Here is a 25,727-nt window from a genome sequence, read left to right as displayed (position 1 = left end):
TAAGTACATTACCTAGTTTTGAATAAGTTTGTTCCAAATAATTTTTAGAAATTACTTTTTAAATTTTTCTGTAATTTTCTAATTGGTATCTGATGTACTTTATAGTATAATAAGGCCTTCCATTTCATTGTCTTTGAATCCCTATTTCGATCATTCAGACCAATTTACCTATTGCATTTATGTTAGCAAGTTTTGATTTGCAGTGGTTATCCAGGCAAATTACTAAATTATAACCTTTAATTACTAAAATTAACAACAATGCATAGGACGATATGGAACACTTACTACCATAGCTGTGACTCAGCTTGGCCGATTTTTTTCTTTTGGAGTGATTATGTCCCAAAATATTCTCGTTATCACAAAAAGGAATACTTGAAGACCCCTATTCCTCTTGAAAGACCTATCCTACAACAACCCACACTATAAGGTTGAAGTGAAAAGAATCTATAAAAATAAGTGATATATCTGATTGAAAGTCATGTAAATATACTTTAAATATAAACATCACTTTAGTATTCATGGCCGAGTTATGACACATATGTTTATATGTGTTGTAATATTTACTTTAAGTAGATAGTATAAGAAATAAAATGAAAACAATATCTTTAAGTATGGATCTAAGAAACCTTTAAGATATTATTGTCACATTACGAAGCTGGCAACTCCTGTAATTTGAAGAAAAGCAGTGCAACGACCCATCAATAGAATTTTGATGCATCTCTGAATAATGAATAAAAGAAGATATAAGTCTATGATCGTAAAATGGCATTGAACTTTAACACTCTTGAATATAAACCCACCAACACACCTGTACATAATATTATAGTATTATCCACTACTACTCAACCTACACATTCAAAAGCACATGATGACTATTTAGATGTCACAATGACTGGTCTGGTTTAGTGGATAGTGACCCTGCCTATGTAGCCGATGGTCCTGGGTTTGAATCCTGGTAAGGGCATTTATGCGTGATGAGCACAAATATTTGTTCCCGAGTCATGGATGTTTTCTATGTATTTATATTATATATATCGTGTTTAAGTACCCTCAATACAATCCCCTTAAGCTTACTGTGGGACTTAGTCAATTTGTATAAGAATGTCCTATAATTTTTATTACCTATTGATGTAAACTCATTTTCGATATAATATAAGGGATATGAGGAGGCTAAAGAACACAGGATAAGGGAGAAGAAAATGGGAATGTCTAACAATGATTAAATTAATTGACTTAATTAAGACTTTTACCAAAGCCAACTTAATCTGATAAGACTTTCTACATACCAAATTAAACCAGTAAAACAATGAATTCGTATAACAAAGTCAAGAGCAAAATCTAACGTAAAATGCACCCCAATAAGACACCTGTCTTAAGCAAAACATACCCTTTAGGGTACATATGGAGAATAATTTACTGTCTACAAATACTTACTGCCTGCCTTTCGATGAACTAGATTGGTTAAGTATATTGTCCATTCTGTTTGAAGGAGCATGGAAGCTTCACGAACTAATTAGATTTTATGCCTTCGAAACTTGGCTTCACTTTTAAAACGCAAAGTTCGGTAACAACGTATAAAACAAAACGTATTAGTACTACCGAAAGGAAATAATTTCAAAATGTCTCAAAATAGAATTGGAAAAAAACTGTGATTCAAAATATTTAAGCTAAAACAACAAAAACACTTGGCACGCACTTTCGATTAACACAAACCGACCACTCAAGAAATTAGAATCTAATTCAACTGACAATGACAAGCGATGGTCAAATGTCAACGTCAAAACATTACGTGCAATGGTGGAAAGACATTACGTGATAACAGGGGGACGTTCTGAATTTACAAATGTAATAAGTATTTTATGAAAATAAATATTGTCGAAATCGTCGCTTGTTGTTGTGCCAATAATTTACTGATTATTTCATGAAATATTGTAATAATAGTGGTAAATTCATAGTATGTAAAGGTGTTTTGAATAGTTTTCGTTTACTCGGTTTATCGGTATTCGCGAACGGTATAGGAACGTTCGTGAGGCTTGTGGTCGCACCAATAAAAGTCTGCAGCGGATTTGATAGCCCACGCAGCGTAAGTGTTATTTATACGTCATTATTTCATAGAAGATTGACGTTTAAAATGACGCTTGCACTGCGTGGGCTATCAAAATCTGTAATACGGTTAGGCCTCACCATAGATATATAATATACAAAGATTATGTCCAAGCGAGCTGTCACTGTAACCACTTTTGTTTAGTGTACGATTATATATAGTATTTTATGCAACCGTTGTTTAAGAGAGGTCAAAAAAGGCGAGTGGCGTGAGTAACAATTTGAGGCGAAGCCGAAAATTGTTAATGAAGACGCCACGAGTATTTTTTGACTCAGTTAAACAACGTTGCATACAATACTTTTTCTACGACAAATCACTTACTTGGAATAAAATTATAAATTTAACCAATATTTTTCATTCAAGAAATTTAATAGTAAAGAATGAAGGGTACGGGCGGGAAAAGAATGAATGAAATAAAAAAAAACATGACACGTATTCATCAAACGATGAAAAAAAAATTTTGAATTTCAGTTCTAAGTATGGGGAACTCCCAAAATTTATTGTTTTTTTTTCTATTTTTGTGTTAAAATCTTAATGCAGTTCACAGAATACATCTAGGTACATACTTACCAAAGGGTCTAGCAGGCTAAGCGAACAAGAAGTGCCCCCAACGACGGATTTGGTCATTCTTTCAGGTGGTGTACTGGCAGGTCCTAAGAACTCTCTATGCTTAATATCAGTCCTCGATCTTCTTTTGTTTTCGAGTTATTCAGGATAATGTAAAATCATCAGTGTATCATTGAAAGTGTCATATTTTGTAAACCGTTCAAGTTAGATTAACCAAACAAAATTATATTTGACAACAATAAAATATACTACAAAATGAATATATTTAACCTGCATCATGTCCTTATACCTCATTATAAAAAAAAACATTTTATTTTTCTTTTCATTATTTTTTATACTATTCGCGGAGGTACACCTACAAAAAAATATGCATGAGTAGCCACTAATACCCACTATATACACATATAAAAATATTTGCATAAATCTATGTGCGTCATGTTAAAAAAAAAACATTATCGAACAAGGATCTCGGAAACGGTAGGTACCTACAACGTTTACAGTATAATATGGCCCTTTAAACTTTTGACCTGTACACGAAAAGTGCTGTTTCTCGCACTAGTGCGGAAAAGTAGTACCATATATGTTAAGTTCTAAGCCCTCGATATTATGGAAGAGCGGGGTCTTCTGTCACAAGTATTTTATACTTACCAGAAAACTCCAACCTTTACAACTGAACCCTCTTTGTTAACAAATAAACATTTTTCATTTAAATTTTTCATATGTACTGTAAATTATTTTTTTGATTGTATGATTTGTAAGTATAGCTATATAGGTACATATGTACCGAGGGACCAATGTCCCGTTTTGTCAAAACGCAGTTCTGACGATGGGATCCATGAGAAGTCGAGGGAACTCCTCAAATTTTAAAGGCATGCGTATAGAGATTTTTGTATTTTCATCAGAAAATCAAGCATTTTCATTAAAAACTGTCGCATTTGATGAAGTGGAACTGCTGATGATGATCAGAACGGAACTCTTCAACGACGCATTGTTCACGTTTGGCGATTTGTCCTCTTCGTTATGTTTGTTAAGCAAGTTTAGTTTTTAAGCCACATTTCTGTCAAGCTCGAGTTCTGATGATGGGATCCAAAAGGAATCGAGGGAACTCCTCAAATCTTAAAGGCGTACGTATAGAATGTTCTGTATTTTCATCATAAAATCAAGTAAATGTACATTAAAAACTGTCGCATTTGATGAAGTGGAACTGCTGATGATGATCAGAACAGAACTCTTCAACGACGCATAGTACACGTTTGGTGATTTCGAATTTCGATTTTGACTGGGACCCGGACTCGTACCCGGACTCGGACTCAGAGACCCGGACCTTGACCCGGAAAACCACTATGATACTAAATAAACCGCTATGATTACCTACCATAAAATGTAGGTATAAAGTATGATGATGCCAAACCCCTCCCGCTCAAACCCCCGTACACCGCACCGCATGCGCCGTTAAGTGGGTTAGGTTAGGTTTGAATTGCGATCCCCCCGCGGGTTGCTCACCTTGTCGTGGTGGAGGGGCTTAGTAATCGTGGCTTGGTCACCCACGGTGAAGCGAAGCGGCAACCAGGGCCGGCCTGTTTGACGGTCGGGCTGGCCCGAGGAGGACGCTCCAAGTGGGCTTGTTAAGCCCGCTTGTGACGCGTTGGAGGTGGACCGTCGAGGAAGAGGAGTGTCGGTATTGCGGTGAGCCGTTCTCCCTATCCTCGGCGGCCGAGGTGGGATCGCAGGGGAAGAGGCGTGATGGTATTACGATCGCCACTCGCCCTATCCCCTGCGAACTTGGCGGTGCCGTTCCGCTGTAGCGGCGTTGGTGGGGCTGCAGAGGAAGAGGAGTGTCGGTGTTACGATGTGCCGTTCTCCCTGTCCTCTGCAGCCGAATTGTGGTTTTGCGACAGACCCATAGACCTGATCTGTCGCCGGGCACCGGAGAACTTTCTGGCGCCCGTAGCTTCCTTGTGGCGGGCTCGGGGGGGTCCGCTACAGTGCAGAACGGAGGCGGAGGAGGAAGGCGCGTCGAACCATCTGGCGCGCCTAGCGTGAAGGGCCTTCGGGCATTTGCGAAGGAGCCGCTCGTGGGCGGCTGCCGCCGGTGGGGTCGCGGATGAGTACGCAAGCGTCCCCGTAACCCCACCAATAGGGCGGCGAGGCGGTATATGGGGGGTTTTTAGTGGGTATACCGTGGGCCTCATTAGCCTAGACGGGAGTCCCACATAACCACTCGGGTCACCCCCCGCACCCGGGTGGTATGCGGAATGGATTTTCCCCCCTACAAAAAAAAAAAAAAGGTTTGAATTGCGATCCTCACAGAACCGAACAAAAGTGGGTTAGGTTTGGTTAGAACTACGAGCCTTACAGAAACGAAATGCTACTAGAAAAGTGGGTTTGATTAGGTTCGAACTGTGATCCTCACAGAACCGAACTGCTATCAGAGAAGTGGGTTAGGTTTGGCTAGAACTACGACCCTTACGGAAACGAAATGCTACTAGAAAGTACTGGTTTTACCTCCTTTTCTACATAGTGCACCATCTACCATAATCTTTCACCGGGCCCCATAGAAGTCGGTTTCTTTTTCTTAAAAATTATTAATGTTAAAAAAACGAACTATAGTACAGTCACAGTGGGGGAATTTGTTTTTTAAGGTGATATCGATATATTAAATTTCAAATGATTTATTTGATATATAAACCAAATAATTAGGCCGATTATTCGGCTCGGTAAGTTTTGAACCGAACATTGGTATACCTACAGCAAACTATCGTCGGCCCATCTTTATAATAATCGATTTATAGTTATCTAAATGTATGTTTATCCCTTTTTAATTTTCCCTTTTAGACTTGGCCTACGTGATATTTCTCTAGACCTTTCCGCCGCCATAGCGATCAATATATTTTTTTTCCCAAACTACCTCCCCCCGCCCCCATAGAATGACGTGATTAAAGTCTAATCATTAAACGACGAGCCCCAGACAGGATAACCAAGGTTGCGTTTTTTATAAGGCCTGTGACATAATAGCAGTCTTGGTTCTCTTTCTCTCAAGTATGATAATTAAAAAGAGTATGAAAATAAAATCCTTATGGTAATTATCAAACATTTTATTTTCATGCTTTATTTGGCATTTGACCTATATTATAATTTATAACAATTACTCAACTAACAGTAAGTTAAAGACAAAACTATTTTGGCATTTAAACGTAGCTATTTGATATTATCAGACAGTAGGTATTTACCTTTAATTAAATTTCGCTGTTTAAAATTTGGCGTCGTTACACATTAAAACAGTACAGTCCCTGTGACTGAGGCCAGAAAAGGCCTCTTGTTGCCGTTAGGTGGGATAAGGGGGGAAACACAGTTACGTTTTAAAATAATATTATAAAACTAGCAACAAAGTGTTAATGTGTGAAATAGTATTGGTTATAAATAACATCTCCCACTCAGGTAAATAATTCATGAATTTAATTTATTATTACAAAAGACATTGTGATAATTATTCAGCTTTAGCTTATAAGTCATAGGTAAATAGAAAATACATTTTTATTTACCTAGACGGCTGTAAAAAAACATTAAAAATACGAAATACACATTCAATAGAGTAGTACCTTTCTTATTTATAAAAAATGAATTTATAAACAATTTACTTTTTCAAGACTACAATTAAATGCTTAATCTTAGGTTTTCGTTTATATTGTGCGCACATAAAACATGCACTACCTACTGCAGTTTTCGGTTAGGTACTAATAAAATGTACACCAACAATTATTATCTAAAGCTAGGTACACTTATAATATTCTAAGATTAAGAAACAATACCAGGGGTTTCTTATATATTAGTAGGGTTTTCTGTCTGAGAGCTTTTTACCACACAATGATAAATACTTAATCCTGTTAAATTTCTCTTAAACAAATTGGGACACAATTTTGCAGCTTATCCTTTGATAAGCTGCAAAATTGTGTCCCAATCTGTTTTAATTATTACAACAAGTACAATCTGTTTTAATTATTTGCTCGTGCAGGCCACACCCGGTATAATTACATTTAAAATTTTCACGTAAACTAAGCTCAAAGCGGACAACAATGAACATTATGTTGAAAGCAACATAATTATACCGGGTGTGGCCTGCACGAGCAAATAATTAAAACAGATTGTACTCCTCAAACGGTGACACTTTTGTTCAACAACTTTAAAAAATTATGAAGTATTTAGACTCGCTGTTTTCCATACAAAATAAATATTATCTTCAATGGATCGCCACGCCATATCATTGTGATTGACGTTACTTGTCACGCCTTAAACATAACAAAATTCGCAATAAATACATTGCGTCTTAGAATAAGCTTAAGTGTATTAAAAATCAAACCACAAGTTATTTTTAATAGTCGCTCAAGTTGACCAGTATGAGGAGTACAGCCTACAGTTAATTTTTTTTCTCAAATTACAGGCCACACCCGGTATAAAAGGAAGAGAACTAGTATTTATCTAGGGAAGTATCACTGACTAATAAAGCACATACACTGTTAAGTATCTACTTGGTGTCTCACCACGGGCACAAGCAATCAAAGAATACGGGGAAGGTTTTTCTGCTGATTATACGTTTTATTTTATTTAGTATGAGTATTCTTCGGACCGTGCCCGTTCCGAGTTAACTGGCGTGCCGGTGCCGAGTTATTTGTATAGAGTCAACACGTTTCTCCTATTTGCGGGACTCTGCTAGCTGGAGCGGGTGCACGGATGCTCATACTACTTTTCGTTAACCCGCTCACCTCATCCGCTCCGTGCAACCGCGCTAGCTAGCGGACACCCTACATTACAAAATATTAACATACTTCTCTAGTAACCTAGAATCTAGCTGGAAGTGTCCTGTCTACCAGGTTATTCTTTAAATATACCTCCCAGGATAATGAATTTGACATATTATTACACAAAGTATACAAAATTTGTTATTTTATTCAGTAGGTAGCTCTACCATGCCATAAATAAGTCATTTTATATAAAAAACATTTTCTATTTTTAACATTAGTACAAAGTATAAGAATAAAGTAAGGGTACATTTTACAAGACTAACAAATGTGGACGAGATGAAGTCATACCATACATAAGTTTCTTGTATAGCCCTCCCTTATCTATTAGTTACAATACAAACGACCACGTAATTTATGATCATGAATATGTAAATATTGTATACACGCATTTAATTTAGCTCATATTCGATCGTCTATACTCTATAGACCGACCGCTTAAATGAGTCCTCGCCTGCGCGGTACGGGAACGGCAGGCGTACAGTACATCCGGCCGCACCTTCCCCATCGCCCTAAAGTGACAGTCCATTTCCAACGACAGCTGCATTACTGTTCATTTTACTATGGAAATTGACAATGACAGCGACGCGTTCAGTACCGGTAGTGCAGCTGCGGTTAGAAATGGAATGTTACCATTAGTCGTCCTACCCCGTCGCTCCCGTACGCGCAGGCGAGTATTTTCAAAAACATAAATTAAGTATTACTTTCAAACCATTCATAAATATTCGAAAATAGTTTTTTAATAAATACATAATGAGCAGTCAAAAGAACTTGTAAATAATTTATTAATGGATCAATAAAAAAAACACACTGCAAACACCATAAAGCATTATATTTTTTATCATACTGTTTTTATAATCTGTGTAGTGTAGTGTGTGAAAAAAATGACGGAAAATCTCCTTTCAATATCTTTCGAACCTAGCTAAGTTGAAATAATAAGTAGGTACTAAGACTACAAATTAATCTCACGGAAGATGGTCAATTAAAGTTCACATATACGCTATTAACTGAAATGATGCATATGTGGTGAAATTCCCTTAAAGTACCGATGTCATTAACTAGTAGATCGAGGTTAGGAGATTAACGAACACTTCATACAATTAGTGCTAAAATATCACATAAGTAAAATCCTTTTCCAATCATAAATTCACTCAGTGGTGCCACAACATTCGTTCTTAATTTAACCAACAGTAAGATTTCTAATTTTTGCCAAACAAGCCAAATGGGAAACCTTTCGCACAAGGAGTTTATTCTAAACATCGTAACTTTAATCAATTCCTTCAATTTATAAATATATTCATTTCTATTTACTAAATTTCATAACCGTAAGAAAATTAATTTCAAAGTTAACAATATTTTAAAGCACTTAATTCAAGCGAACTTAGCATATCTAGGTAATTTAATATCATCCGTAATTTATTATTATTATTTTTTTATTTATAATCAGCGGCTGTTTAAAAATTGTTATTGTTCACTTTTGTGTATTTGACGAGAATAGGACCACAATAATAATAAGAACTTGCTACAACCAACATCTGTCTTGGACACACAATTTATATACGTATTCATTTAATTAATAATGTATGCTAGCATTTTTCATGAAGTACTTAATCAAACTATGATATATGTAGATACTTAATAAAAAATATACCTTAAGTAATACAGAGTTACCGTTTTAGTAGGCACAAGAATTATTTACTAATATGTAGTACGTGCATTCGGGGTTTTTAATAACTTTTGCTATCATAGCATGCAACTATCATTAATAGTTGGAATGTAGGAAGGTTAGCGTGGCATGGAGTGGCCATTGTTAACGACAGATTTCAGGGCTTATTCGAGACTCCCGTCCCAGTAGCACAATCGACTTATTATATAATGTATGCAATTCTTTACACCTTTAAGCGTTGGCGCCTTCGTTGTTCTACCACCTTGCCTTATGTCGGCTGAAAATATCGCGAATGACATTGGATCTCATTGGCATGGCATAGGTGCTTAAGATAAAATCCATGGCATGACAAACGAGTAGTGTTTTTGGCACTTGTCGCGTAAATATACGCCATCTATTTCAGCTCCCAAACTAAAGGACACGATTTTTCCTTAGTTCTCTACAATCAGTACCTTTGTTATGACTGGAGCTTTAAATTTTGTGAACCGATTTCCAGTCCAGAAAGGTAGCAAAAATATTGTAATTAGGTATCCCAATCACGTGTTTTTGTTTTGGTGATAATATTAGTATCATTTTGTGGTATTCTAAAGAGGGGTATTATTTTGTTAATTTTTTTTTATTTTCGCGCCGGGAATAGCAATGCACGCACGAGAACTTTCCAAAGTTGCGAAACTTTCCACATGAGAAATTCTCGGTAACTTCTGAGAATGTTCTCGAGAACGAGAATTTATTTATTTATCGTAGTTTACACCATGAATATTCACGATAGTTTAGGTGTAGTCCTTACCCCCAGAAAATTCCGACTTTTGGTCGTCCGCTTCTGGTCAGAAAAATGTATGACGGCCCGGCCAAACGGTCAGACTTAGGTGGGGGGGTGCTCGACCAAATGTCATAGAGGGACCCTGGCAGTTTTTGACGCCACCATTTTTTTTTCAATATGGCCGACTTTTTTTTTAAACTTTTTTAATTTTTTCCTAGCGCGCTCAAATTTTGGTCACGGAATCTCGGGGTCTCCTAGATACCTATGAAAAATTATTTTTGGAAAAATGTTACAATTGCGGGAAAACTGGCCCCTTTTATTTTGTATGGCAACTTTTAAACGGTGCGTGATAGGTGGGGGGTGCTCGACCAAATGTCATAGAGGGCCCCGAGACAAAACAAACTGCATTAAAAAAAATCAAAATGGCCGACTTTTTTTTTAATTTTTTCATGTTGGTCCGAGCGCCCTGAGATTTGGCGTGGCGGGAGATAGAGGCCTTTCTAGATTCTAATGAAACAAAACAAAATTTTTGGAAAAAATTGTCGAAAGTCGAAATGTTCTCTGATATACAATGAGAATTTAAGCAACTTATTGATAAATTTATCACATCAACAAAATAGCTAACTGTAATAGACAATAATATATGCATAATAACATTTAGTTTTAAGTTATGCCTATTTAAACTTTATTTCAAGTATATTCTCTTGTTTAAACAATAATTTCCATGTTGCAGGAATGTTCTGAAAACATTCTCGAGAACGTTTCCGCTTTTTGGGAATGTTCTGCAATTTGTACATTGCTAGCCGGGAAACATTAATTGCATACGCAAGTAATTATAACGGGTTGACACTGTCTTGCACGTTATTATTTCGCGAATTAGCCAAATAATATACATACATATTTGTATTAATTGCCGATTTAAAAATGATATTTTTTTCTTAGGTGCAACTGGGTAGCTCTTAGGCTACATGAAAAACATTATGTGTAACACAGGAAGTACCTATTAAAATGGTGATGCCTCCACTTATACAAACAATTACGTCAGATATTTATTTGTCTCTCCTTAAAAAATTTGGCCAATCGAGCCCCAATGCAGAAAAGGTCGTTTAGTGTACCTAAAACAAATACAGTAGAATCCGCTTATAATGACATCGAAGGGAAGTGACAAACACGTCATACTAAGCGGATGTCATATAAAGCATAGTGGATTAACTTCTTATTTTTATTACTTTTTCCAAATTAATCTCAAAAGTCAAATTCCTTTGCAAGAGATGAGTTTTATTAACCGTGTACCAATTATCTCGAGAATCAAAACAAAAACAACTTACACGCCACTCACGCATCAAACGTTTCGTAATGAAAGACGTAGGTACGGCAACGAAAACCAGCGAATTGTCAGTATAACCGGACATAATTCCATATCAATAGGATTTATAGGTCATAGTAAGCGAATTGTCACTATAAGCGAAGTCATCTTATCCGACTTCGTCACGTAGAATTTTATATGGAAACCAAACTTCGCACAGTAATTGCGTCATAGTAAGCGGTTGGTCAGTATATGCGGAGTCATAATAAACGGATTCTACTGTATGATAGTATGATATTCATATTTTTTATCCGTCTACGGAAAGGGTATGTTTTTAACTGTATATTGCTGTCTTTTGTTTCACCGAAACGTCAAAACTACTAAGTCGATTTTGGTAAAAACTTTAAAAAAGGGCTAGGGGGGTTATTCTCCCGTTGTTGGGCTAACCTTTCAAAACATTTGCATGTTCGGCTGGTATTCCACATGTCCAGTTTAATGAGATAGTGAGACGCAATGACATTGGACCAAAATATTAGATGATTAGATGGAATACCACTCTTACATAGTTAAATTAATTGGACTAAAAATAGTGAAATAATTTCTTGATTAATTAAAACATGAAACTATCGTCTTCAATTAAAATTTCGCAGTATAGCCTCGAAGCTCACATTTACAATCGCGCTTTAAAAGTCTTATAAAAAAGAACGATTAATTTATTTTATCTTAAAATAGATTATTCTTGTATACCTATATACAAAAAAAAAACTAAAAGTGTTAGCTATTTTAGCAATAGTATTAAAAGGCGTTAGATTTTTATCTGAAACGAATTTTTGGTACAAATAGAACCCAAATAAATGTTGACTAAACGAAAACTTATGCATTAGGGCTCGTATATATTTTGTTGTACAATGTATTATTATGTGATTTACACCCAGCTGCAAATGTGCATACCCACTTCACCCACTTGTATGCACTTTTGCAGCTCGCTGTACATTGTACTTTTAATTATGTTACGGGAGTTCCGCGCTCAGTGGTTACCGATACGTTTATTTCTTTACGCTTGATCCTCCCTTGTTGCGACGATTGTCAGTAGACGATTGTAACGGGATCTAGAACAAACAATATTTTTTACATTTTATACGTAAAGCATCCCACCGGATTAGCAAGCTGAAGTGGCAATGGGCAGGCCACATTGCGCGCAGAGAAGATGGCCGATGGGGCCGAAAAGCGCTCAAGTGGAGACCACGGACTAGCAAGCGCAGCGTAGGACGTCCACCCACAAGATGGACGGACGACCTTGTCAAGGCCGCCGGAAGACGCTGGATGCGAATAGAGGTCCAAGGGGGAGACCTATGTTCAGCAGTGGACGTCTTATGGCTGAGATGATGATGATGATGACATGAAGCATCTAAAGCTCTTCCTATATCTAAACTACTAAAATATTATTTACTGATGTAGACTCTGACCACGCTAACTTTGCACTAACATTCATACATAACCCAGATATGATAGGTATAAATACCTGGGGCCCGTTTCTCAAAAGCTTGTAACTGGTAATACAAGTGGAAGTCCCTTTCTAACAAAAGCTGTCAAAAAGTGACATCCGCTTGTATTACAAGTTACAAGCTTTTGAGAAACGGGCCCCTGAAGTAGCACTTACGTGGACGAACTTTTTTCTGTTTCTTGTTTTAGTAGTGATTATTAAAACATTTTAACATTTAACTTTTGTGACAGAAAACAGCAGAAAAATAACTGCATTCCGTAGTTGTTGCTCAGTATAGTTAGTCCCGAAATCTCCCTGGCAACGGGAATGAGGTACACAGAAATGGGTTATTTTATTTGTGCTCAATTGTCTATCATAACCAGGCTGATTTGCAACTTGTGTTGGATGACTTACTTGTTAACAGATTTAAATAACCGCCCACAACAAGAAATAAGAGTGGTTCTATAACAGTTGTATGATGTACCTACAGTTGTGTTCAGAGTTTGTACCAAGCGGCAGCCAATACTTAAATATGAACGGGGAGCTTTATACATTTCCACGAATATAACTTACAGTAGCTCTTTGGTCCTCCATTCGTCCAGCTTGTGCGCGCATGAGGAGAGCGAAGAAGTCGTCATCGGGCACGGTCTTCGGGCGCTCCTCTGGCTTGGGCGGCGGCAGCTCTGAGCGCTGGTCCTCCAAACGGGAGCCCTGGACCAAATATCATTACAGAGAGGCTTGTTACAACTAGAGAGCTGCAATTTGCCACGGACAAGTGTACCCCAATAGTAGTCTTGTGACTGATTCACAATGAAAGGCATTAAAATACAAGTGTGGGTTTATGAAACGAATGGCTTTCAGAAAAGGATCACAAGAATATTTTAATGCCTATACAAGTGTGACTGCAAACATTGTAATGTCCTTACATTTACACGCGGACCGGTTTTCTCGCGTAGTTGTGAGTGCGACAAGAATGAATGAATACGGTGTCTCCAGGCTTGAAATGTAGACGTATACCGAAAATACGTTTCGTTACTTTTACGACAGGCATTACACGTTCACTGCGGCAATCATTCTAACTCGTAATTAACCATACTTTGTATCAGGTCTTTCGGCCCAGTACCGCAGTGCGTTGAAGCTTACCTGTACGCGAGCCAGCATGTCCAGGAAATCGTCTTCAGGCTTAGTGCTGGTGGTCTGCTGCGGCCGCAGGCCTGGCAGAGAGGCGCCCTTGTTCTCTATGCTCAGTTTCTTCGGCGCTGGACGCAGCTCGGCGCGCTGTGAGTCCATTCGCTCCGACTGCTTATCCGTTATCATATCCAGCATTGCGTCTGTCGGCCTGGAACAACAGACAAATCATATGAAACAGTAGTATGAAATCTATTTTATTTGCGCCTGGTCGTTCAACTAATGCTGAGCTACTAGGAACTGAGCTAGTCTTTCCACTGCTTTTATCGTCAGCATCACATTCAACATATAGAAAGGAAAAGCGATGGTTCATCACTTCATAAGAAAAGTGAATGTGCCGACATTTTCACTGTGGGGTTAACTGGCGTAACGTCAGCCGCCGACTAACACAAGTTAACACAAAGCATGTGACAAAGACCAAAATTTGGGGAATCAGTAGGACAGCCAATATTTAAATACTGATTTATATAGAAATTAATTGGTTTACTAGAAAACACACTTCACCTTATGATGGTGCTACGAAGACATCTAACACAAATTACAACTACAAAGCAGAGCAGTCTGAAAAATGTATCCTAGCAATAACTATTGGTAGCAGTTTGAATAATAAAAAAAAAACATCAATAATATAAGTCATCAATTACAAAAGGTAGAACAAACCCATTCACAATTTCCTTATTTACTAAAATGATTTCTTCAAAATAAAACTGTTATGATAATTTTTTGTTCTTCAAATGTGTTTTGTAAACTAACTTTTCATGTAACTTAAACTTTAAAATTAATAACATCTATATACGTAAATAATTAACTACGTTGTGTAATACGTACGTACTTTAATAATTCCTCAGATTCATGGCTGTCCATGTTTTGCGTTTCTATGGCGTGAAACAATGGTACAAGTATAACGAGCATACGATTTGCCGCTCAAGTGACATTGAAACTGCGCGCGAGAACCATTGTACATGATTGCGCACTGGGCTGTTTCAGGCACTGTGTTGACTTTGCCCGTCTAGCGCTCTACTTTAAACACAAGGTTATAGCATACCCTTATGTTATTATGTAAACACATTCTACTTATCTAAAATTATGGTACAATATTACTGATAAGTGAGGTTCGCTTATTTATTCATATGGCATATTTCGTGCGGAAATTACGTTCACATTTTCTTTTCCCAGACCAAGCGTAAAAAGTACTGTCTTAACAATTGCTGTTGTAGGAAAACCTTGTTGAGAAACGATAACGTCGATAACAATACACGCCAAGATAAATCTTAAGTGCCAATCAGATAACAACCGTGAAATGTGAAGATCATGATATTCATGATAAACTGAGCCTGTTATTTTTGTATACCCACACAAGTATTTTTTTATCGCCTTATTTAAGCTGCTTGAAGCGATACTATCTCAGGACCAAATGGAAATTGACAGGCAATGTTTTTTTTGCCAACTACGACAAAACGGGTTGGCTTTCAATAAGCGCGGAGTTTTATCGCGAAAGCCACCGAACGCAACCGTTTATGTTTTGCGTTCATAACATCACTGGCGGGTCGGTCATGTGGGATTATGACTTGATTACAACGATCACGCGCGAAACGAAAGAATACTTTTGAAATAATACATTGTTGTTCTTTGTAATGTATGTAACGGGTTGGCTTAAAGTAATGAGAATTTTTGTTTTCGGACATAAAAACAAAAAGACAATGGCCATGGATTTCTGGATGTTATACTGAAGAACTATGCAATATCCAACATTAGAACCAAATTCAAGAATGAAGTAATTGGCCTCCCTTGTGTTAGTTTACGTAACATACTTCTGACCGTTTGCTTTTCACTTTGGACAAACTACCAAGTACTCTCTGACTGATCGTTTTGTAATTACACGGTAAAATTTATTTTATTCTATAATATTTTTGCCTACTATCGCAATATACATATCAGAGTATATAATATTTGCCAAAATTCTTCGATTGATTTAAGTCTTGGGGATATTCTAGGGTTGGAAACGTTTAGTCGTTTTTCCGCGAGAGCCTAAAACCAGTTAAAACGTAATTTCATACATTTTACCAAAATATGATACATAAACAATTTTCTCTAAATATCAATCAGTTGCAGATTTCATGACAATTTTTAGTCAGTTAGCAATTGTGAATGATGGCATGATATAGATAACAAGCTAATATGCCGAAATAATTAAAATTAACGGCAATAAAATAGTTATGGAATGTGAATAAAACGTTGTCCAAAGCATGACGCAGAGGGTTTGAACACAGTTATGAGAAATCGGAAGTGGGAGACGTTATTGTATATATAATGTTTTCTTGTAATTTAAAATATGCTCTTGTTTATCATTGTAAAATTTCGAAAACCCATAGCTATTGTCTTTTTTTTATATTTTCGAAAACGAAAATTCTCATTACTTTAAGCCAACCCGTTAATATAGTAAAAAACACAAACATGATTCCTTTTCTGTCAGTGTTGGTAATTTTTAACCGACTTCCATAAAAGGAGGAGGTTATCAATTCGACCGTATTTTTATTTTTTTGTATGTATGTTAGAACTCCGTTAGAGCTTTGGAAAATCGGGGTTTAAATGTGTCTATACACATTGGGACTATTCCCAAGTTGGTCCCGTTTTTGTTGAAACCCAGTTCTAAGGATGGGATCCATGAGGAATCCAGGGAACTTGTCAAATCTTATAGGGATACATATAAGTAGCTATTTTAGTATTTTCATCAATAAACTGAGCATTTTCATCAAAAATAATGTCATTTGATGAAGTGCTGCTCTCTAAACGAATATTTGTGTTAAGGTCCAGTTCTGATGATGGGTTCCGTGAGGTCCAATTCCTCAAATGTTGATGGCTTCAGATCCAGACCTTGAAGCTTGAAACATACCTACCCGAAGCGTAAAAATGCATAGTGAATTTACAGTTTGGCCAGACAGGAACGAGTCTTGCAGAATAATGCATCACTTATAAGAAAAAGTTACAACTTAGGAATGCAAAAATAAAATTGATCTTAAAAAAAAAGTAAAACAGACTTCATAATCCGTAAATTAAAGTATAGTCCCGTTTTATATGCGAATACGTTTGAAGGTTACAAAAAACTATTCTATTTGCTGGTTTTTTAGGGTTCCGTACGCAAAGGGTAAAACGGGACCCTATTATTACTAAGACTTCGCTGTCCGTCCGTCCGTCCGTCTGTCCGTCTGTCTGTCACCAGGCTGTATCTCACGAACCGTGATAGCTAGACAGTTGAAATTTTCACAGATGATGTATTTCTGTTGCCGCTATAACAACAAATACTAAAAACAGAATAAAATAAAGATTTAAGTGGGGCTCCCATACAGCAAACGTGATTTTTGATCAAAGTTAAGCAACGTCGGGCGTGGTCAGTACTTGGATGGGTGATCGTTTTCTTTTTGCATTTTTTTCCGTTTTTTTTTTTGCTTTATGATACGGAACCCTACGTGCGCGAGTCCGACTCGCACTTGCCCGGTTTTTTTTTTGTATTCAAGTGCCAGGGGAAGTTTCAGAACATACCCGTTATTAGGATTTCCGCTACTAGCAGACCGCTGCAGCTTGTTGCTGGAGCTCTTGGTCTTCGGCCTGTTTTCCTTGTTGCCGTTGAGCGTCGCCCTCTGCTCGTCCATCCGTTCCGATTGGCATCTGGTCAACAATTCGAAGAATGATTCCACGGGATTGTCTTCAGACTCTGTTCGAACCACTTCCGGCTTCTTATCCTTTTCCTCTTCCTCATTCTTTTTGCCATCAGGAGTTATCTAAAAATAAGCGAAATTAAACGTCATTATTATAAACCAATTAGTTTCAAGAGTTTGAACACCTTTTATCAAGTTTGGAGCCACCTCAGACGCGGTTGGTCTCCTCGATCACAATTTTCATTTGGACAAGAAAAGTTATAGAGAAAGACCAAGAAAAGTCTGCAGAGATTTTGATAGCGCTCCACGCAGTGCAAGTGTGAAATTATTCTATGAAATTAAACGTATAACACTTGCACTGCGTGGACTATCAAAATCGCTGCAGACTTTTATTGGTCTAACTCTAATCATCTCTTATCCAAATCTGGCATTCAAGTTACACAAGTCACGTAAATAAAACTTACAGGGGTATTTCCTGCCATATATGCGTTACACTTACAGGTATGAGGGAGAGTTGCTCCATACTCTGTCGGCGGACGCGCAGAGCGTTGAAGGGCGTGCGAGGAGCGCAGCTGTCGTCCGGGATGACGGGCGGCGCGGGCTCCGCTTCGGTCGGCAGCCCCAATACTTTGCGGAGGTCGCTTATGTTCATCTGAGCTGTCGCCATTCCCAGGACATCCCCTAGCTATAAGGTCATTACATGTGTTAGGTTGATATTAACACAAGGATGAAGGAACAGATGTTCCCGCAGAAATTGGGAATTGATTGTGCAGGAATACGGTAAACAATTGAATGAGTTTTTCATTTGTTGTTTTGTTACTTGCTATCCGGTCCCACTATAATAGATATAGTGGGACCGGATAGCATGCAGTAAGAAATATAACCAGACGTTAACAAATTTAATTGGTGAAGTGGTTCATTTGAGGGAGATCATCAGCGTTTTTAAACTCGATCATATATTTTTTTGTAAATCAACTACCCCGCATAGTGATGATGATGCTTGAAAGGCTAACAGACGTATACAGTTAGATTTGTAATTTTACATAATATATACCTCTTTAGATATGTTATAATGCTCGTTGGCATAATAGAGAGCCTTCTCATGATTCCCTAGGGCGGCGTGAGCGTTGCCTAGCGACCAGCAGGCGCGGCCCTCGCCCACGCGGTCCTGCAGCTTCCTGGCGGAGGCGAGGTGGCGCGCGTGGTACTCCTCGGCTATGCGGTACTCGCGCAGCAACGTGTACGTGTTGCCTAGCGAGTAGCAAGCTTGCGCCTCCACCGCGGCGTCGCCTAGCTCCTCAGCCAAAGCCAAAGTTCGCCTGTGGAATCGTACTTGTATTACAATACTCATTATTTCAGAAATTAATAAATTGCGACAAATGTCTAAAACTATTTTTTTTATTCATTACCTAAAATTAAACTCTCGATTTTTATACTCTAAACTACTCTAAAGTTTAAATTCGCATTCGCGTGCACCTTATTTTCCAAGTTAGTAAGTATCACAAATAAATCGCATCACATGTAGGTATTCATGTTATATTATCGCAAAGGCATGTTTGGATGAATGTATTTTTAGTATTACACATTTAAATTAAAGGTAATATTGGTTTTTGATTTTAACTAATCTTATACACTGAACCTTTCAGAGCAACTCCATTATATTTGAATGTTTCAAAGCGTTTCATTCACTGCAAGGCATATCAATATAACAGGTATCATGATGTAGTTAATGCAAAGCTGAACTCGCAAGCATTTAAGTATGTAATTGTTGGGAGAAAAATAACCATGTTCCGGATCCATTAGCAGCTCCTTTATGGTAAAGTAATAAGAGGTAAAGTTAGTGTACTAATAATTTCGCATCGCCATCTGAGATTTGTTCTAATGCTTATAAGCTTATGTGCAATTAATTTGTAAATGGGTACATTTTAACTCGCATGACTAAAAAACAGGATAGGTTAATGTAAATTCTTTGCTACAAAATTAATGTATATCGGGCCGTTTGTTTGAGAAAGCAATGAAACAAATGAAATGCTACTATATTTGCTTTATGAAAGGTTGAAACTTGACTTTAGATCTCGGAGTAATTAACAATGGAGACGCCATGTGTAAAATTTTCGGTACAAAATAGTCTGCCGTTTTTTGCGGGGGAGGGGCACATCAAATGTATAGGTACGTCATGTCAGATAAACGTCAGTCCATACATATGGTTGACATGTGGTTGACCATTGGCCGCCTATTTTCGACAGAGGGGAACGCCTGTTAATGGCGGCTCCATTGTTAATTACTCCGAGCTTTATATTGAAACAGAGTAGATCGTATTGCACATTGGGTCAGTCACCTGCAATAATATGTTACTCTTCGAAGGCCGCAAAAGAATGTGACACGCTCTTATGGCTGTACAAATAAGATCGTGTCAGATATTTTTGCGGTCTTCGTTGTGTATATTATTGCTGGTGACTGGTCTCCGAGGTTAAACATAGGTTGACCCAAGTATTTAACCTTTTCATAAAAATGCATCAAAGCCCCTCTGCGTCTAAAGAAATAATAATGTCACGTCAGTTTTATGTAACCTTCTGTCATAGTCATACCCTAAATTCGAAAATATTAACGAATAAATATAAATAAATATTAATAGAACGTAGTGATTAAGTATATGCTCTTTGATATTAACGAGATTACTCGCAGAAAACAGTGTGTAGGTATGTTTAAGTTTAGATTTAATGTAATTTTGTTCATAGGCATGTTTGACTTATAATAATAAAATGTATTTAGTAGTTCGCAGTAAATACAATCATAGTTAATAATAATCATAAATTACGTCGCGTGAGCATTTGTTGTAGCAGAATTTCTGGGCCCAGGACACGCAGCGCAGTCGTTTCTAAGGTAAGGTTAGATTAGGACTTTGTACAAGGAAGAATTGTACAAAGTCCTAATCATTTTCGGACACTAAGTAATTAATGACTATTTTGTCTGATATGGATTCTTCTTTCTTCCTAGCTCTGTCCCGGCATTTTGCCACGGCTCATGGCAGCCTGGGGTCCGCTTGATAACTAATCCCAGGAATTGACGTAGGCACTAGTTTTTACGAAAGCGACTGCCATCTGACCTTCCAACCCGGAGGGAAAACTAGGCCTTATTGGGATAAGTCCGGTTTCCTCACGATGTTTTCCTTCACCGAAAAGCGACTGGGAAATATCAAATGATATTTGAAAGAAAGAAAGAAAATACATTTATTGAAGTCAACCAACCAGTTAAATTACAAATAAATCGTACATAAGTTCCGAAAAACTCTACGAGCCGAGGTTTGAACCCGCAATCTCCGGATTGAAAGTCACGCTCTTACCGCTAGGCCACCAGCGCTTTTTTTTTAGCTGATATGGATATGATATTCATTACTCATTATGAAACATTACGTATAGGTCGTTATCGAAAGTATTTCAAATAATATAGGAACATAACAATAGGACGTTTATCAGAGATGTCAATAAATGTATGGTACCCACGTCACATCAGTCGTCGAATAACGGCCCTCTAAAGTAAATATGTAAAGTCTGTGCGGAAAGAGAAGAGTCGTAGAATGTATTGGGCCCCATACATTCCACGACTCTTCTCTTTCCGCACAGACAATATATAGGTATTTGAAAATATGTAAAATAAAAAAAAATCATGTATGCAAAAAATCAGTGTGCAAACAAATGTGATGCAATAATGCTTAATGGAGCTTTAACATTGTTTACATACTTGTAATGTTCAGCAGCATTTTCAAATTCCCCGAGGAATATATGCGAATTTCCAAGGTTGCTGTTAGCCCGTCGCTCCGCGGGTTGGTCGCCAAACTCTTGAGCGATCTGGAGTCGTTCGGTGTGGTAGCGGATCGCTCTCGCGAAATCTCCTAAGAGGTAGCAAGTGTTGCCGAGATTGCCACAAGCGCGGCCCATCGCTTGCCTGTCACCTAGGCTTCGCATCAGCTCGAGATTCTCCCTGAAAAGTTAACCACATGACCAATAAGACCTTTATTTGCGCATATAATTTTCAACCTTCTACTTCTAATGGTGTTTGAGAAAACTGCCTTTGACATTCGGACATAGGGCCACTTGATTGATTTATGTATTCATCATCATTATCTCAGCCATAAGACGTCCACTGCTGAACATAGGCCTCCTCCTTAGACCTCCATACGTATTAATGTATTAGGTAATGAGATTATTCAGAACGTATAAAACTGTCTAATGATAAAACAACTTACTCATAATAAGAAACGGCTTGCATCAGACAGTCTCTGACTTCCTGTGGGAAATGTCCTGGATCGTTCTGTCCAGCTCGTCCCAATTGCTTGCCTTGTGCGTGGTACACATTGCCCAGGTTATACAAGGCGCGGCCTTCGCTTAGCCGATCTCCGAGAGAACGGGATATCTCCAGGTGACGTTTGCAGCATTGGATGGCTTCAGAGAATTTCCCCATCACTTTTAGTGTGTTTCCTAGATTGCCTGATGCCTTGGCTTCGCCCAGTTTGTCATTCATCGTCCTGTAAAATGAAAAACCAATTTAAATGAAAATCAAACACACTTTACAGTGCCGTGTGGTGCCGGCATCAGAAAAGAATAGCACCACCCCATCTCGTCCCGTGGGTGTCGTATAAGGCGACTAAGGGAAAACTGGCGACAGATATGCATATGAGCAAGGCTCGCCCGTATCCTTAGCCCCCGCTAACATAGGGCTCTTGCTCACATAGGGCTGTGCGCGCGCCATATCGAAAAAAAAAAAACACACTTTACACAGTCTGACATAGGCTTTAAAATCCGTTTAGGCGGCAAACGCTAAAAGCTTTGTTATATCAAATCAAAGCGAAATACACCTAATAATGTCTCATATACAAATACACTCGAAAAACATTTTTGTAACATCAAATTCTTGATCATTCATTCATTTAAGCAATGGTATTACAGATAATTGATAACTGAGTTATCTGTAATACCATACATACATACATACTACATACAATAACGTTATTAACACGTGCTCATAATCATAGAGCGGCGTCCTGTAGGCTAGCCTTGGCGAATGGAACCGGCGATCCTTTGTTTCCCGTTAAAGCTCGGTTTTCCTAGGATAGCGGTGCGGTCATATAGGGGCAGTCTCCATACTAAATATTACGACTAAATATGGATGAGTAGTATTTTGTATGAAGACGGCCCCTATATGACGACTCCGCTCTTCTAGGAAACCAGGGCTTTAACGGTTATTGGTTTGATGTTATAGACAATATGTCTATATTGTTATAGGTAAATGTCTATTTACCTAGCTAAAGTCAAGTCATGTTTATGGTACTGCATTGCTTTGTTGTAGTCTCCTAGGTAGAAGTAAGCGTTGCCGAGCTGGCTGTAGATGGCGCTGAGGGTGCGCAGGTCGTCGGTGCCGGCCTGGATGGCGGCCTGGAAGAAGGCCACGCCCGCGCGGCAGTCGCCGGCCTTGCACAGCCGCTCGCCTTCCAGCGCCAGCTCCAGGCACATTGAGCCCCCATCGCAGCTCTGAAAACATGTCAACATTCCAAATCAAAACTCAAAGTTAACAGAAATAAGTTATTAAATAAATGGCCATTAGTATATCGGGCAATGTGTAGGGTTCTGATGTAGCTCATCAGTTATACAAGGCAGAATAAGAAGAGGTTTGTCTTTATTGTAGAACCTATGTAGCAAACTAAAGGGAGTATCTTTGCAGCTTTAATGTTTTAAAACATTAAAACATTTAAGTCTTTTTGGTAACAAGCTCAAAAGCGGCTTAATCAAAATATTCTGTATAGAAAATGGTATTACTAGCCCTGATGCAAATTAATTACCACCACCACCACCACCACCACCACCACACCACCGTAGGCCACGTCTAGGCCTAGTCTGTGGCCATGAGTAAGCCCATTCATAATAAAAAAAAAAATCGTCTATTAGTTAATAACATGAACATAAAATGACCCAGCAATGGGAACCATAACAGTAATGCTTAATCTAGTTTATTTTGATTCTCTCTCTCTCCTCAGCATTATTATTCCCATCTGATTGTGGGGTCTGCTTTCCTGGTCTTTTCTCTCCAATCTAGTTTATTTTGATTGTATAATAAAATTGCATGAGACTTTTATTGCTGAAAAAAATTACTTTTCAATAACATTGTTGCGTTTTTGGGGTTGGTCCCATAGTAAAAGTTGCTCAGTATAATCCAAAAACCTCCCTAGCAACAGGAATGCACTTATATTTTGGCATACTTAAAAATTAGTGACAGATTACAGTCTTTCAGAAGAGAATGTTTGTAATATGTGTGTGCATATTTGTGCTTACATGCACATAACAATACTTTGTTGGATTCTATTTCACATGTAATACTGGAATCAGTAACCAATACATGTGGCATTTAACTAAGGTCCACTTGCACCATTCCACTAACCCGGGGTTAACCGGTTAAACCTGGACTTGCCATACAATTTGACACTGGGTTAACAGTTTAACCGCTTAACCCCGGGTTAGTGGGATGGTGCAAGTGGGCCTAAGAGGCTGATATTGTCCGGCAAACTGGTAATCAGCGGGCCTCTTAAGTGCATGGAGGTCCACCTATTTTAAACAGTATTTTTATTATTTACAAGAAACATGCATATGGAGCATTCCATGAAATTGTCTACCGTTGTCCCGTACAAACGCGAAGTTTCTGAAGATTTAAAGGTATAAGAGATTCCTTTTCTATGACAAATGGTCAAAAATATGCACAGAAAAATAATCGCCTGCTTTAAATACCGAGAAAAAAGTCGCAACACAGGAAATAAAATGCGTTTGTACGGGACAGCCCGTGGAATGCTCCATATATCCTTTTGTTTGAAAATAATATGTAACAACAAATAAAGAAAACCGGTGAATTAATAATGTAATCAAGACATTATAACCTAATGCATATACATAGCCAGACATTCCTGCCAATAATGCCAATTTATTCAACAAGCCTGTCTTTTCAGTTCACTCAACACATACTTAATGCTGTTAAAAATAAAACCAGGTCATATTCTCAACTTGTTTACAAACTGTTTTATTACCAGATAACAAAATTTATAAATAAATGAATAAAATTTACCCAATTCTTCCATTACATATTCTGAATTGTGTATAAGTATTTGACAGTTAAGAAAAACATTTGAATTTTGATAATTAACGCTACTTATTATCCTTCTTTAGATACATATTATATTTTAGACATTGGTTAATTGAATTACATTTTTTTAAGGTCTAAACAAAATGTAATTACCTAGTTGGATTGATATGCTTAACTAGGTAACTGCAAATGCCATAGATTCCAGTCCATATAAATTAGCTTGTGCCTACCAAATAAGTTGTTATTTGTCCGTGTCAACATCATAATCCAAACGCCTACTTGCATAGTGCACTGAGGGCTGAATCTCGCGGATATAGCCGCTAATAGGTCACTGCTTCCGTATTAGGTCCCCCAAGCTATGACTCACAAAAGACTACAGAAAATCAACGGAATATTATACCACATTTAATACGAAACGATACCCACTTTCAAGTTAGTGCCGTGGAACATTAAGCTCTTCGAAATGACTAATAGTTACGTTAGCATTACAATAATACATAATGCTTACTTGGGCATCTGTAGATAGGTTTTCGGCGCTAGCACTAACAGACATTCTTCTTTTGATAACACTTCAACAACAGAACAAAACTAAAAAAATGATATATATCTTAATTTACTATCATATTTTAGTATTTAATGTATATTTTACTACTAGGGCGTGTGCAATTTATGAACACTGAGCGAACGTTACAAACTTCTGACTCTGGCACACATTAAAAAATTAACACTACACACTACTGGCACAACACAACGAACGGAAACCACACACACAATCGAATACCGTGTCGTACGCCACAAAAGCTGCGTTCAAAAATAATGTATATCTTCTTGATTTTTAATCAGCGTAGTTTATTAAAATTTGTTATTTAATACCTACTTATATTTGTTATATCCATACAGCCAAGCTAATTGGACTTTATGTTATTGTAATAAGTAACAAATCTGAATTATAAAATAAACACCTTGCTTTGCGTCACTACAGCCATCTTGTGGTGAATTTTCGTACGAATTTGCTTCTGATCACACTGGCCACATTAAGAAATTTTTTAGGTTTGCAACTTTTTAGGTTTTTTGGC

General features: G+C 37.7%; 2 protein-coding genes across 3 annotated transcripts in view; both read right to left on the bottom strand.

Moving 5' to 3' along the window:
• Positions 1-1,748, bottom strand: part of LOC134679001 (protein cycle) — a 59,545-nt gene extending 57,797 nt beyond the window's left edge. For both annotated transcript variants that reach the window (XM_063537781.1, XM_063537780.1), the window contains exon 1: positions 1,435-1,748. Coding sequence is in view for 1 of the 2 variants with exons in the window: in XM_063537780.1 (XP_063393850.1) it covers positions 1,435-1,478 (44 nt within the window). In the remaining variant the exon portion in view is untranslated. The remainder of the gene's footprint in view (positions 1-1,434) is intronic.
• A 6,536-nt stretch (positions 1,749-8,284) lies between these two features.
• LOC134679194 (G-protein-signaling modulator 2) lies at positions 8,285-25,364 on the bottom strand. Its single transcript, XM_063538070.1, has 10 exons — positions 25,160-25,364; positions 22,825-23,054; positions 21,773-22,051; positions 21,268-21,507; positions 18,581-18,845; positions 18,026-18,211; positions 17,411-17,649; positions 13,826-14,021; positions 13,256-13,393; positions 8,285-12,308 (listed from the first exon to the last, which is right to left on the bottom strand). Exons 1-10 carry the CDS (start codon positions 25,202-25,204, stop codon positions 12,246-12,248), a joined length of 1,881 nt encoding a protein of 626 aa, XP_063394140.1. The 5' UTR covers positions 25,205-25,364; the 3' UTR covers positions 8,285-12,245.
• Between the last annotated feature and the right edge of the window lie 363 nt (positions 25,365-25,727).

Source organism: Cydia fagiglandana, chromosome Z (assembly GCF_963556715.1).
Source record: "Cydia fagiglandana chromosome Z, ilCydFagi1.1, whole genome shotgun sequence".
Classification (NCBI taxonomy): domain Eukaryota; kingdom Metazoa; phylum Arthropoda; class Insecta; order Lepidoptera; family Tortricidae; genus Cydia; species Cydia fagiglandana.
This window is presented reverse-complemented; position numbering and strand designations above follow the sequence as displayed.